General features: G+C 35.7%; 2 protein-coding genes across 2 annotated transcripts; one reads left to right on the top strand and one right to left on the bottom strand.

Annotated features, from left to right (window-relative positions):
* Positions 1-5,228: 5,228 nt before the first annotated feature.
* On the bottom strand, positions 5,229-6,906 carry LOC129246228 (PRADC1-like protein). Its single transcript, XM_054884874.1, has 3 exons — positions 6,679-6,906; positions 6,349-6,601; positions 5,229-5,948 (listed from the first exon to the last, which is right to left on the bottom strand). Exons 1-3 carry the CDS (start codon positions 6,752-6,754, stop codon positions 5,654-5,656), a joined length of 624 nt encoding a protein of 207 aa, XP_054740849.1. The 5' UTR covers positions 6,755-6,906; the 3' UTR covers positions 5,229-5,653.
* Positions 6,907-9,778: 2,872 nt separating this feature from the next.
* Positions 9,779-11,040, top strand: LOC129246499 (CCHC-type zinc finger nucleic acid binding protein). The gene has a single exon (XM_054885368.1). The coding sequence runs from the start codon at positions 9,980-9,982 to the stop codon at positions 10,427-10,429; it is 450 nt and encodes a 149-aa protein (XP_054741343.1). The 5' UTR covers positions 9,779-9,979; the 3' UTR covers positions 10,430-11,040.
* Positions 11,041-15,695: the final 4,655 nt, after the last annotated feature.

The raw sequence follows: 15,695 nt of genomic DNA, 5'->3' as shown, positions 1-15,695 counted from the left end.
ATTTTTTTTCGTAGAACAAACCTCTTTTATTATTATTTTATATGCGTAAAAATTAACAGTATTAATTAATTTTAATCCATTTATAGACTTCAAAGTCAGCTCGTTCAATATTTCGGGATTTTCCACAATTAAGTCTCTACTCCTGCCAGCGTTGCTTTTTCGTTTTGTAAATAAAACTATTTGAGTTGACATGTTTTGAAATTAAACTTGAATTTTAGAAATACGCACATAACCGAGAAAAATACTATTTGACAAGCTTGAAAAATTAAACACGCCCACATCTGCGTACACGTACATATGTAACTAATAATCTAAAAACGATTTGTACACAAACTAACACTCGTATGCTTTATACATGCATGCATACATACTCGTAATCATATTCATATATACCAACATGCATACATACATACATACGTACTCATATATGACCCTTTTTAAATGTGCGTACACGTACTTTTATGACATACTATGTATTGTATATGTGTTTTCTCCCCTTTAAGCGTAAGATGGAAAAATGTATGTATACTATTTACTACCACTACTACTACTATTGTACTGCTACTACTACATACACACATACGCATACTAATACTAAAACCAAAAGCAAATATTAAATACTTCCCCTAACTCATATTAATGGATTCGTGCAAGCTACCCAGATGAAGAAAACCAATGATGCGCCAAGTATGCTGCGCATGCGTGCCAGCACACGAACGGAAGTGGCTGTTTGAAGTTATAAATATTAAATAGAGGAAGGAAAAGTGCATTCAAACCGCCATATGCGAAGCGTTTCATCGGCGAGCAAAGAAAAGAGAGGAAAGTGCGCACAAGCATGAAAGTAGAGAAATGTGGTCACCAAAGATGTTTTTGAAGATTTGTTTATTTTCACTTTTTTCATACTTCGCCTACAAATTTATCACACACAGAAATTTTATCTTTCACTACTCAACGATAAGGCAACAAAAAACTATAGCTGTCCCCCGACCGCGTATTTCGCCAGCGCGCCAATCCAACCTAACTAACTAAAGCTCTCCCCCAACCTACTAAATGCATAAAAAACTACAAGATAAAAAATTTAAAAGTGTCGACTAAAAATTGGCATACAATGGCATCATTCTACCACTCCCCACGCAAATTCTAACGTTTTTCAATGTAGCCTACATCACTTTTGCCTCACATCCCACACAAATACCACCACTACATTTTATTAAACTTAATTTTTTCTGTGCAAAATATTTTAAATATTTTTATACGAACGTTCAAAAAGCAAAAAAAAAACAAAGTTACATTAGATCACAAAAGCCAACAGTTGAAAGCACGCCAACAAGAAGAAAAATTCGGATGTGAAGATTAAGAAATATTAAATAAATACAATTAGTAAAGAAATTGATAAGAAAAAAGGATAAAGTTGAAAAATAGTTGCAATATAAATTTTTTTTAAAAGCACAATTAATTGAAGTTGAAAGTGGCTTTTAAAATAAATTAAATTAAATAAGAGAAAGTTGAAAAAATTAGCCCTTAAGCAGCAGAAAAAATATTTATTTAAATTAATTACAAATAAGACGAAGGAGAAGAAACAGAAGAAGAAGCATGCTGCAAGCAAAGTGATTGCAATTTTTTCTGCAGCACAAACAAATAACGAATTTTCAAAAATTAAAATGCATCTAAAATAAATTAAAACAACAATAAGTAATACAAAGCATGCAAAAATGCATTGAAACAACTATAGTTTAAGCTTAAACTTAACACCTTAACATCTAAGCTGGGTAGTCGCATGTAAATCTAAAACTACAAAAAACCTTAACCCTTAGTAATTAGCCTAACTTACGTATAGTATTAGTTGTAATGCAATAATGAAAGGATTAAAAAATAATAATTAATGTTTAAAAGCAAAAAATAAAGAGAAAATTTAAAAATCCCTAAATTAAAAAAAAGAATTGAGATGATACAAAAAATGAAGAATCTTACCACGCATTTTTTTTTTTATTAAGCGCCAACCAACACTGCATTTAAGCACCATAACTAATACTTGAAATGCATTAACGAATTACGAATTACAGAAACGAATAATTTTTAAATGTTTAACAAATGCATATATTTTAAAACAGTTTATTATTTCTATATTTAGAAAATCATAAAAGTACTAAATTATGCAATTTTCATACTCGAAAATATTATTATCATGCATGCATATGCACATATGTATGTAGTTATGAATAAACCTTTTAATTAATACCTACATAAAAAAAACAAATATTTTGTAAAAAAAGTTGTATCCTGTTTTTTTATTGTATTTAATTTAAATTTTTTGTACATTATATTTAACTCATGCGAGTATAACATGAAAATACTATATATTTATGTCTTGTATATGTATTGTAAGTGTGTGTCGAGCATATGCAATATATGGCAACCGTCACACACACACACGTGCGCGCACACAGCCGTATAAACATGTGTTCTATATGATTGTTTTATATCCAACAATAAACTACATAATCGAAAAATAAAAAAGTGCATTTTCCTTGAGGCCACATTTGTCTTTGTTGTTGTTGTAGCAGCATAAACATTCCCCACAAATGTTTGGAGAACGCTGCTGAAGTCCCGGAATTCAGAGAGAAAGTAGGTTCGAACTTCGGTGAAAGACCAGAATGAAGAAACAAAATTTTCTAATAGCGGCCGACCTTCGGCGGGCAATGGCAAACCTCCGAGTGTATTTCTGCCAGGAAAAAGCTCCTCATAAAAATGAAAATAAAATATCTGCTGTTCGGAGTCGGCTTGAAACTGTAGGTCCCTCCATTTGGGGAACAACATCAAGACGCATACCACAAACAGGAGGAGGAGCTCGGCCAAACACCCAAAAAAGGTTGTATGCGCCAATTATATATAGATATACTATATATAACTTCTACATAAATTTTATTTTAAGTCCATTAGGGGGCAATTAGAGGGTTAAAATGATCTCTCAGCCCGCCTTTATCCTAATTGAGTGAGTTCTTTACAACCCTTTTCAAGAATCACTAAAGCACAGTTAGTGGGTTAATATTATTTTTCCGTACACCAATATTCGAGAAAAATTGTAACCAGAGAATTGTATTCCAGTATGAAATGGTTCGCTGAAATATTCTAGAAAAATGTTAAACGGAAGATTGTATTTTTTTAAGATTTTTCATTGAAGGGCAGTAAGAGGGCTAACATGTTCTACATAAATTGTAAATAAAAAATATTATTAAGTGTGACCGAAGTCGAAAATATCTCGCAAATAAAAATTTGTTTACGAAAGTTAAGTTAAAGAGCAGTTGGAGGGTTAAAATTATTTTTCAGTACCCCTATATCTTAGTTGAATGGGTTCCTAGAACCCTGTTTTAGGAACATGTATCCTTTTTTAAAGAAGCTTAATGAAATTTAAAATGTTCCACATAAATTGTCTAAAAATTTTTATTAAATTCCCGCGAAAAAAATATTTTTGTTTTTACGTACGTTTTCACGTACATTTTGAACAAAAAAAATGTATTACGGGCCCTTCGAGATAGTTTGCTAAAATACTTTAAAAAATTTATAATATCATATAATATAATTTTATATACAGTAGGTTCTGTTTTTATGCGGTAGATACGTTCCGCAAGAAACAGCATAAAAAAAAAAACAGCATAAAAAAAGCTACTAGTTCTATAGTAAAACTATAGATACGTTTCAAATGCTAAAACCGCATAAATCTGAAATAATGTAATAAAATCGCATAAAAAAGGGCACTAGTCCCATATTAAACCTATAGATACGTTCCATAGACCGCATGAATCTGTGATGAGTTTTTGCTTAGCTGGTTTAGAATCTTGTTTATATGTACAATTCCCGATAGGTCGACATGCATTTTGTAATTTAAAAAAAAACCGCACTATTTCAAAACCGCATAAAAAGAAGCCGCATAAAAACAGAACCTACTGTATAACATTTCTTAGCTACCACCGAGGTATGAAAGCTCCTACAAAGAAAAATACTTTTCTATGAAAGGGTAGCTAGTGAGTTGAAATGGTCTTTCAATGCTCCTGTCTTCCACTTGGAGCCAGATATAAATCCGGGCCGTTCGGGAATCGTAGCAACGACTGTCGTGGGAGATTATACGGTGTAGTAAATTTGGCTTTAGCAGTTCTTCATTAAATACAGCATTATTGATATACAAACCTACACAAGCTTTTCCAAATAGTTTTCGCACTACTTCTGAGTTCTCTGGAGCTTTATAATTTGCCTTAACATTCTTCCACAAATCATACTCCTTACCGTATATTTCGCGAACCTTAAATCAACTTTTATTTCAACACCAATAAAATTTGAGTTTTACAATTTTTTTTTATTCTCATATATGTATTGTTTTATTCTAAACAATCGTTCATTAATATTTATTTATTTAACAGAAAATTAGTGTATGTCAGAAAAGTAGTAAGTTGCTTATATTTTAATACCTATATATTGATATTTTGTTATACTTTCCCCACTTAAACTAAATTTATCCATACGTAACCTGAATTAAATTGTTAAATTATAAATTCGAAGAAATGTTTCGCATTGAAATTATTTCTGGCAACTCTACAACCGAAAGTTCGAAATCCGTTACATTTCATTGGGATTTCTTAAAGTGTTAATTTTGTTTTGTCATTTAGATTCTTTAATGCACATTGTTTAGTGAATTAAAATGTGGAGCACCGTAGGCCTAAGTAGCTAGTGTGCTCTATCAATTAGTGTTATATTTTATATTGCTCTTATAAATAATAATAATCATAATAAAATGTGTAAAACTGTTTTCATCAGTGTATAGTGTAGTTTTCATATAGCTTCGCTTTAAATTGTTATCGTACAGCCGCAAACATCTTTGCGTAATACTGCTGAAGGCATACATACATATTTCTCGAACGGATATATGGAAATCTAGGCAACGGAAATAAATCCGGTAACATACCACGTTCGCGGTACTGTTACAACTGTCACTGTCAGCACGACTCATTTAGACAACCCCTTTGCCGTTAGAAAATCAAAAATGGCATGAGTTGATTTTTGGAATTCACCTCCATTTAAATTACTTTTTCATATGAATAAAAATATGTGCATTTTATTAAAAAAAGGTTATAGTTGCCCAACTAACCTAACTATGTTTTACTTCACTACTTTACTTGCAAAATATTGTGCCTATGCTCATTTATTTCATTCAAACTGTATTAAAATAATAGCCATAAATTTATTTATTTGTTTATTATTTATTTACTCATTACAATAATTTAAGAAACTACTTGATTGCTTTACTTGATTTAAGAACTCTATATCAGTTCCCTATTATGATGACTTAGACTTTCAATTACAAACGATACGCTTTCTAGACCATTTAACGTTTGATAGTTGATAGCAGCTTGTTATTGCCGCTTGTTATTTTTGCATTTCCTAAACAACACAAATCAACGTTCGAACAGTATTGTTACAAATATTGACACGGCTTTACGATACAAAAATAAGGATTTTAGGGATTTTTTCATGTGAATGATTCTACATTCAGTAACCTATATAGTCATGGTGACTCAGTTTCAAGAATGCACTTTGGTTAATATTTTTTGGTTTAGGTTAGCGACTTTTCGATTATTGTTATTATTATTACTGTTTAAATTCACCAACCTAACCAGGGTGGATGGTTTATTTGAGCAGGTGGTACAAATGTTAAATTCACTGGTAAATTTATTATGGCATATGGTCTTCGTAGTCGCAGCAGCGTCGATCGAATGATAATACCATTTTTCCCCAGCAAAAATCCGGCTGGTATATGAGCATCTCTACTGGTGTTGTCGTGTATCATTTCAATATAATACTCAAATTCGGACGATTCATTGTTGAATTCAGTGATAATAGCAGCTTTGGCGCCAGCTAGTTCAGCATTAATAGTTTTGGTTAGAAACGAGCATTCGCTGCAAATAAGAATAAGCCATTTAATGCACAGTACAAGAGAAGAAATTAAAAATTAAGTGCAAATAAAATATAGTTTTATATATTGCAAGTCAAATATAACTAAATTATGCTTTTAATATTTTGTTGAATAAAGAAAGAAAAAAAACGATGGTGTAGTATATCTACTCTATTATTTCGGGATCAAAAAATGTTCACACGGTTATGTTGCAAACGAACGCCCCACAAAGCCACAATTTTATATGAAAGCTAAAGTTTCAGTTATTAATAAAAAGTTTTAAGAAAACACACTCGGGTTGTGTTGCAGACAAACGACCCACTAAGCCACGTAACAGTCATAAATTTTATGGAATAGTTTTTGTTATTACTACAAAGAAAACTACTATTAGAAAACATGTATACCCTCTCTCAATTAAAGCTACGTTCCCGCGAAGTTCGCGATGGTTTTCTATCTTTGAGCATGCATCTGAAGGTTTTGTTAGCACTAGTGCAATTCCCATAAGACGACGCGACACAAACGAAACGCCAAAATCTTTTGCCGGTCGCAGTCGATACGTGTATTCCAGTACTGCAGGTTCTGTTATCTCAAAGAACACATCACCAGCAATTATGTCCTGCGTTGTGACAATGTCATGAATGGGTGGATGATGTACTCCTAAAAGAAAATCAATCAAACATGGATGTAAATTTTGCAAAAACTTTGCATACAAACTGAATCCAATGGCAGCTCACCTGATAAGGGCGCTATCACAAGCAATAGCAGATTGAGTGCGATTGCGATGGGGTTTAAACATGTCAGCGAGTTCATTTCTTATATACTCTTCGTGCTCAATAACTTTTTAACACCGGTGGCGGTGTAACATTTTAAATATTTACATGTACGTGTTTATTGTCAACTAATTCTCTGATTTCATGCAATCACCAAATCATCGCAGACAAAATCAGATTACGGCTAAGTACAGGGTGTAAAATGTTAACCAAAGATGGTCATCCATCCGAAACAAAATTGTGAGAGTAACTTAGGCCGGAACGTCATAGGGGATCAGATAAACGGACGAATGAAATGAAAACAAAATCTGTAAAGAGGGGTGAATTCAAGGCGAATAGAATACCCTAACGGAAACCGGATCTTTATTTTTCGCGGTTTTGGCAACGAGTGACGTCATGCGCTATTAAAAGTACAAAACAAACAGAAGGGGGAGAAATTACTTATTTATAAATATTCAGCGAATGGCTTATTATTATAGTGATTTGAAGATTTATATTAAACAAACTGATTAAAATAAAGTTCTGCGTATTAAATTGTGAAAGCTCAAAATGAATATAAACCGTCCAAATGTTATTTTTTTGCGTTTTTATGCGGATGACGCTGTGGAAATAAAATGTGCGTCTGTATAATTTCTTGTGTTTGGTAGTTTCTATTTCTTGCGCCTACTCTTTCTCTTCACAACCAAGTACTTTCCATTCCTTTTGTATGTATGTATTTACTCGGGGCGTGACGTCGCTGAAGCGGAAGACGCTTTCTTTTTTCTATCTTTCAGGGATCAGTCTTCCCAAAACGAATTTATTACAGGTGGTATCGGTAAACCAGCAGATTTGTTTTGTTATTGGTTCGCCGTGTCCATGCGGATATCAGCATAAAATGAAATGACGAAAAGCCGTTACACGCGTATTGATGATGATGATGATAAAAGGCGCCAGCCCTTGATCGGGAAAACCCCGAGTCATTCCGGTAACGTAGAACCGGCTGCGACGGTTCGTGTCGGCTCTGCAACATACGCAGTTCGTCCTTTTCTCTTTCTTTTCTACTTTCTTTTGTAGTGGTATTCCAATGTACAAAACGTTGTTGTTGATCTATGGCCACCTTCTTTAATGAATTCTTGGGTCTTTCTATCAGTCGTTATTCAGACGGCAAAGAACAAATAAAAAAAATGCTTGTGTTGATTTTTTCATATATCACCAGCACAATCTCAGTTTTTGCCAAGCTCTGTTGTAATCAAAATCGTTGAGAGTCGGGTAAAAGACTGATATGCTGGCCACACATTCTGTATTCTGCATGAAATAAACAATAATCTAGGACTTCATCAGGTCCAGCTCTCTCTGTTTAAGGTACGTGAGTCACTACACTTCACGTCACTCTTAGTCTCTCAAACTTAGTGATAGCTCCAATATTAAAGGGCTCAACAGGTAGGAGTTTAATCAAGGTTTTTTTATGTTACAGATGGTAAAGTTTTGTTGTTCAGTTATCAGAAATTTAACAGCTGACGTCACAAGTTGCGGGAATAACCAAAATGGGAGTAGGATAGCAGACAAATAGAAGGAGGACGAAAATTTACCGACTGCCAGCTACTCAAAGGTCATTATAATTCAATTTTACAGCGATTTAAAACGAGCTCCCCAAGTCACTAATGGGCAATACTTGTGGAGGAGAGAGCCCAGAAAAGTCCTCTAACCACCTACGTTTGGAGCTAACTTCGTCATCCCAAATGCAATCCCTCGCCCCTCTCCGTATTGCTTAAGTCGACGTATCCTTTCTTAAACGAAAATATGGAGATGGAAACAGTGAAGAAACATAAAAGCTTTTAGTATAAGTATTTGCAAGTCATACGTGGCACGTTGCAGACAGAACAAAACCATGTTGTTGTAGTAGCATAAACATTCCCCATACTTCCATACGGGCAATGCTGCTGGAGTGACAGTCTTTGGCCGGATATAAATCCGGGTCGTTTCGGTAACGTAGAACCGGCTGTCGTGGAAACGACAAAACCATCGGGTGTATCAGTTATTTGAAAGAATAAATTACGAAAACTTACTAAGCCCCGAGAGTTGTAAGGTATACCTGAAAAGTAAATAAGTCCTTAAGAACAAATCTTCCATTTATCCCAAAGACAAGATTTATTTCATTTGGCTCTGATCTGGAGATGCAAATATTTGCTCAGAACGACAAAATATCCGACACGTAACGCCGAGCGCCCCTTCACGTGTTGTGTTTTACTTATATATGTATTTCATTCTAAAACGTTGAACTCAACCAAAACTAAGATTGAACACTTCTAAATTGGGCCTAGTGGAATGAAAAGGGAAAATACTAGTTTGAAAAAACTTCAAATTTTACATTTTCGGATATATTGAGCATTTATATTGTTGCTGCACAAGTCTAAATTATTACAAGTATTTTTATTCTACAGAACATTTGTAACAACCAAATTTTGTAGAATTTTAGTAGGTTAAACTAACGACTATAAAATATTTTCCATGTTAACTTTTAAATCCAATATATGGAAATGTTTCAAATTCGAATAAAAATATTTAAATTTCGTTTTTATCTCATCAATATTTCTGAACATGAGTTTGCTACATGTATACAGCTTTAAGTAGTGCCAATAATTGTGTTCGAGGTGATGGCAACAAGCATTGTGGGGCATTGTTGTAAGATCGAAACACATAACTTGGCAGCACCGTCACCGGCTAGAGGGTATTGTCCGCTGCATTTCGATGTGTATCCCTTGCATTAAAGTTACCCCTTCATTTCAACTGAGTGTGCTCCTTAGCGCCATCTTGTGAGGATAAACGGTAATTAATGCCACGCTGCCTGTTATGCATTAAGCAGAGTCCCGTTATTCTATTGCCTGAATTAAATTATGTATAGAAAGAGTTTTAGAAAAATAGTAAATAGATGGTAAGTTAATTAAAATGTATACACCAAATGTAATTGGCGTAATAGTATTGGAAATATAAATTGTTTAGTGAAGTTATGGTTGGAAGGATTGGCAGCACTTATGTGAAGTTTAGTTAAGCCTTAGGTAACCCTGGTTTTCGAGTTTAGGGGGCATTTTTGGAATTATTAGTCGGAGGCGCTGTTGGACGAACGTCGACGTCGGCAGCCATTTCGATTTGTGTTCAGTGCGTGGAGTGGTGAAAGCAATTTTCACTGAGAGGAGCGCGCTGCATTTAGTTGTTTTAACGTTTGGACTGTGGTAAAGACTTTCTAGTTGGTAAGACTCCCGCGAGAACAGATTAGTACGGAAGAAAAATGTCAGCTCCCACGTGTTACAAGTGCAACCGTCCAGGCCACTTTGCCCGCGACTGCAATGCCGGTGGCGGCATGGTAGGTGGAGGCCGTGATATGAGACGCGGTGGTGCTCGCGAAAAGTGCTACAAGTGCAATCAAGTTGGGCACTTTGCGCGTACCTGTCCTGAGGAGGCAGAACGCTGTTATCGTTGCAATGGAATCGGTCACATCTCGAAGGAGTGCACACAAGCTGACAATCCCACTTGCTATAAGTGTAACAAGCTCGGTCACTGGGCGCGTAATTGCCCGGAGGCCATGAACGATCGGAATGTGAGTAACATTTCGTGCTACAAGTGCAACCGCACAGGCCACATTTCCAAGAATTGTCCGGACACGGCGAAGACATGCTACGGCTGCGGTAAGAGCGGTCATCTAAGACGTGAATGTGACGAGAAGGGGGGCCGTAATTAGGAACCGGCACGATGTCGTATACTACACATACTATTGCAACCAACTTATAAAAATAAAAGAAAAAAATCATAAAACAAAAATTAAACTCACACTCCTTCCTTATAAACCCTATTTTCAAAAAACAAATTTTCTAATTCCAATTTGAGCCCTATTGCGACTCATCCTAGGAAAATACGCTACGCAGGCATCTTGAAGCAAAACTGCGTCTACGATCCTGAGAAGTTGAAATTGTTTGTTGTCGATCGAAATTGAGAATTACAGCTGCTTCATATTCATCTCCTCCAGTGAACATACATACACACATACAGTCCAACCACAAATGCATTATATTCACAATTAAGGTGATTTGACTTGAGCGAATTAACTGGGCCGATACGATAATGTTAACTCGAAGCACTTTTGTTTTTCTGTGGAACGGCGGCGGGTATCAGGCCCAGTTGAAGGAGCGGAGTATAGAGCAGTCCAGAGAATATCCATGGAAGAATAGAACAGAAGAGCAAAGAAAACCAACTCAGAAGCACGAACCTTCAATATAAAATTTCAAATATCACTGTGATTGTTTTTTAATTGTAAATTAAAATACTGGAGCTGCTGATTTGAGAACAAGATAATTTGTTTCATTGTACATTGGGTTTCCGTTATATAGCATTTGGCGTTTTCCATACTTGTTTCGCTAACATTGTTGCTTGGTAGTTTTTGGCTACCTACATGATTATATATGTATCTACTGCATATTGTACATACAAACATTTGTGCATACATATGTACATGGCAAAGTTTTACCACATCTTTGGTGGTGATTTGTATTGGTGAGCACATCACATTTCAGGTTTTTGCGCTACATTTGCCTCGTCTTTGTCGTACGTTGTTTCTATGTGCGGCCGTGACCGACAGTGTCAGTGCTGTCGATGCTGTGAGGAACACATGTAGCAGCAGTTGTCTTGATTTCCTTTCCTGCGTTTGTGACGGTGGTTGTGTACAAATATAGTTGGCTAGGATGGTTACTTTTCTTTCACCTTTCGGGCATATTAGGACATCAGCCGTTTGTGAAATGCGATTTTGCTTTCATTCATCTATTAACTTATATTGTTATCTTTCACCACAGCGTAAATTGTGTTGAAAGTACAGTCACTACCATGGTGGAATTGCGGCATGCGTAGATCATGGGCCTGATGCCCGTTTACCAATGCAGTGCTGCGCATTGCAAATTATTTTCGCCTTAATGCGTAACATATGTGCATGAACATATACATACATACATATTTTGAATATACATGCACGTATTGCTGCACATATCTACACACGTACATATGTATGTAGGTGATGGTATTTGTACATATTTAAGTATGTATTTATGTGAATGCGATTTCATGCATCAACATATTCGCACCAATGCAATGCAGCAGCTGCTGCTTTCACTGCGTTCTTACTAGCTAATTTGCTGCCACTTTGGAAACTGATATCAAGGTCAAGGTCAGGTCGTAGAAGAAGCGCAAGCGCACCACTATATAAAAAAGTGTTTCCACATATTTTGGTTTTAAAAATAGTTAAACAATCAGGTTAAAAATGACAATAAAATTTGATAAAGGTTGTACTCTCCGCCTACCGTTAGACCGATCATTGTACATATTCATACATACGCATGAATATATACGCACATGTATGAGTAACCCTTTGGTGTACATGTTTTTGTGGGTTCACTGGGTTCACCAATTACTATGGATGCTTGAATTTCTCGTGTGGGTGATGGTACAGGAAAATATTGGCTTATGAGAGACCTCTTAAAGCGGGGAAAATAAAAATTACAAGGCAGGAAAGTATTTGTTCGAACTTTTTTTTATTGAGTCTATAAGACCTCTGCTATCTAATAGATGAAGCAGAATGAGCATGCAAAAAGGTAAGTTGTTTTGTAGCAGCGTACAGATCTCTGCTTAAAGCGGCAAATTCATCAGTCGTCGGCCCAGGAAGTGCGTTATTTAGACCGTGTGGCACCAAAAGGGTGGTGTTAGATGAGTATGTTTAAGTAGGCATGTGCAAGGGAGGTTACTTTCAGGCGATATACCTACGCATACCGGACATATGGTGAGTATGTCGGCGTTAATTATAGATAAGTGGGAGTCTGAGTAGCTAAAACTCTTGTAGTTGTTGTTGTAGCAGTTTATCAAGCACTGCCGGACACGATAAAATCACCAGTTGGCGCCGTCGTTAATATCGTCTAACCGTATTCTCTCCGTTGGTAATGGATGTTGGTTGGAATCCAATAACGACATCCGGGAAGCGAGAGCTTATGAAGCTGATGAAGGACTCCCAATGAATATCGTGTATAGTATGTCTATATATGGGAAGGTTTAGTGGTTGTCATGCATAGTCCTGAATCTCGTCAGTCATGTGGTGGAAATGCCTCCTGATATAACTAGAATGTGGCTCAGCCTTTAACTAGTGCTCCCGACTAGCGATTTGGGGAGCTTGTTGGTGTTTTGGACCTTACTGACGATTGCGGTTATATGCTTTGAAAAGAACAGCATTCGATCCAAAGTCACCAACAGTAATTTGGGATTATCTATTGTTAGAATTGGTGTATCATAGACTTTGGCTTTCAGTGATTGGGTCACCACCTTTGCCCATGTTGGAAATTGGGTCGCCGTGGATTTAGTGGGAGGAAATGTCTGTACTTTGTGCAAATGATTGAGTGCTGTTGTGCAGGTAAGGAAAGTCGTATTGTATGAGCCGGTTCCGCGATAATATTTAAAGAAAATATTGTTCCATCATGAAAATATACAACATTGAAGAAGGTTCTACTATATTTTTTTCAATTCTATATTATGTTTGCGAAAATAAAACAAAATTTTGATTTATGACTCTTTAACTGAAATTTTTTCGATTAACTAGTGATATTATCTTAAGTTGTACCTTTTTAACTGATAAAATGTTTTAATTTTATAAGTTTCCTAACCTAATTGAACTCACTTTTCACAACTAAAGAGGCACAATGCAAAATAATATACCACGAAATGTATCACTTTTTACAGTTATAGAGGCAGAACTCAAAATAAAACTCTTTATGTGTAATAAAAGTAATCAGCTGTTCTTGAGCCCATTAACGCAACTAAAAATAATTCTCTTTAGTTGATCGTGCAAAAGCAACACACTTGACATAAAAATAGGCATAACTGTATTTTTCCAGTTAAAGAAGATAGTTATGTGAACGAAATATTTGCAGCAGTTAGAAATGTGTACTCTGAATTAATTTATGCAAAAAACTCAGTTTTGAAAAATTTTGAGTTGTGACCCTTTTGTATTTAGGGTGCGATATCTTTAAACTCATTTTATCGACGGCAGTGAGACGCAGACAACCACCTAATGACGCTATTAGACGGTCTGCGTTGATAACGGATATTCCGGATGTAATAAAATATATCCACAAATTTGTTGGAGTGTGTTCCGTATGATGCATTTTTTTCTACAGGATATAAATCCAGTTCGTTCCAGTAAAACCAGTTTGATTAGTTCCCTTCTTTCGTGGTGTTTGTGAAGGATTAGGTTATATTACAGCTACCTACAATAAAGGGGTGTACGAAGAGTTCACTACAAACCGGTATGTAGATGTTGAGCTATGCATGTACAGTTTGTAGTATAAATCTTTTCATATGAAAATATTTAACAAGGAAAAATGTTTGAAGTGGATTTAAAAAGTAATATGCGTATTTATTTATTTATGTTTATAAAAAAATTGAATTTTTCCGCCATTTATGGCAAAAAGATAATTATTTATTTAAAGTGATTTGGCAAAAAAAAAAAATTAAAAAAGATGTTGTATTTGGCAATGTCTCAAAATTATTTTCATATAACAGGCTTAATAAAATAAAAAATCAAATAAATGTAAATGACTCTTTGTGTGTTAATATTTGCTGTGACCACCTGCACCTATAGAATCCATTACCGATTGTAGACTCCTCGGCATTGATGAAATTAGTTTTTGGGTCATATTCCTTTGACTTTGTCTTTTCCCATTCCTCTTTCATGCATCGTATCATGTTCTTTTGGTTTGTAGAACACCTTTTTTCACTTTCATTTTCAAATGCGATCATAAATTTTGAATTGAGTTGACATCTGGGCTTTGGGCAGGAGTATCTAACACTTTTGAGCAATTATTTACCAACCAGGACCTACATATAATATGTTAGACTTGTGCTTGGGAATATTACCTTGGTATAATTTGAAAAACAAAATTTATTTGGATTTTCTGGATCAGTGAGTACAAATTTTTGCGCACATCGTCTCAATGTAAAACGTGTTACGTAAAACATCTAAATAGATTTCTTTTGTCATGTTGCCTTCAATAACTTAAATTTCATCAATACCTTTGCCACAAATACAACCCCATACCATTACAATTAACTTCCCAAATTTTACAGTGGGAATAATGTTCTTGTTTTTTTTTTGGCTGTTAGCGGATTTCTCTTAACTCTGTTGTGTCCAACGCAGTTCTATAGCACTATTTTTGTCACAGCACAAAAAAAACCTTTATATTTATATTCCACTGAGAATCTTTCTCTCAAACACTCCAAGGGGCGCCTCGTCGGATGTTGTCAACGTCTAAGCTTCTGCGCCATACGATAGGACGGGCACGATTAGAGCCTTATAAAGTGTTAGTTTTGTTCGTCGAGAGAGGACTTTACTACTCAAATGCTTACTTAGTCCAAAGTAGCACTTGTTGGCAAGAGAGATTCTACGTTAGATAAATGAAGGCTGACATTATTAGCGGTGTTAATGCTGGTTCCTAGACAAACGAAGTATCTTACAACCTCGAAATCACAACTGTCAACAGAGACGTGGGTGCCGATAAACGAGTGCGCCGACTGTTTGTTTGATGACAGGAGGTACTTCGTTTTGTCCTCGTTCACCACCAGACCCATTCGCTTTGCTTCTTTATCCAGTTTGGAGAAGGTAGAACTAACACCGCGATTGTTAAGGCCTATAATACCAATATCATCGGCATACGCCAACAATTGTACGCTCTTATAAAAAATTGTGCCTGAGCGATTCAGTTCTGCGGCTCGCATGATCTTTTCCAGCATCAGGTTAAAGAAGTCACACGACTGAGAGTCACCCTTCCGAAGCCTCGGTTGGTATCAAACGGCTCGGCGAGGTCCTTTCCAATTCTGACGGCACTGCAAGTATTGAGCAACGTGGGAGGAAGATCACTTTTGTGCAAATCAGTTAAGGTGCTGGCCAACGCAGGCTGGCTTTGCTTGCTGTACTTGTT

The sequence above is a fragment of the Anastrepha obliqua genome, chromosome 4 (genome assembly GCF_027943255.1).
Source record: "Anastrepha obliqua isolate idAnaObli1 chromosome 4, idAnaObli1_1.0, whole genome shotgun sequence".
In the NCBI taxonomy this organism is placed as follows: Eukaryota; Metazoa; Arthropoda; class Insecta; order Diptera; family Tephritidae; genus Anastrepha; species Anastrepha obliqua.
Note: the sequence above shows the minus strand (reverse complement) of the source record. Positions and strands in the feature narration are given on the sequence as shown.

Coding starts and splice junctions, on each gene's coding strand:
- LOC129246228 (XM_054884874.1), bottom strand. CDS start 6,754: ATGAACTCGCTGACATGTTTAAACCCCATCGCAATCGCACTCAATCTG. Junction 6,602..6,678: donor TGTGATAGCGCCCTTATCAG/GTGAGCTGCCAT, acceptor ATTTTCTTTTAG/GAGTACATCATCCACCCATT. Junction 5,949..6,348: donor GTAGCTTTAATTGAGAGAGG/GTATACATGTTT, acceptor TCTTATTTGCAG/CGAATGCTCGTTTCTAACCA.
- LOC129246499 (XM_054885368.1), top strand. CDS start 9,980: ATGTCAGCTCCCACGTGTTACAAGTGCAACCGTCCAGGCCACTTTGCC.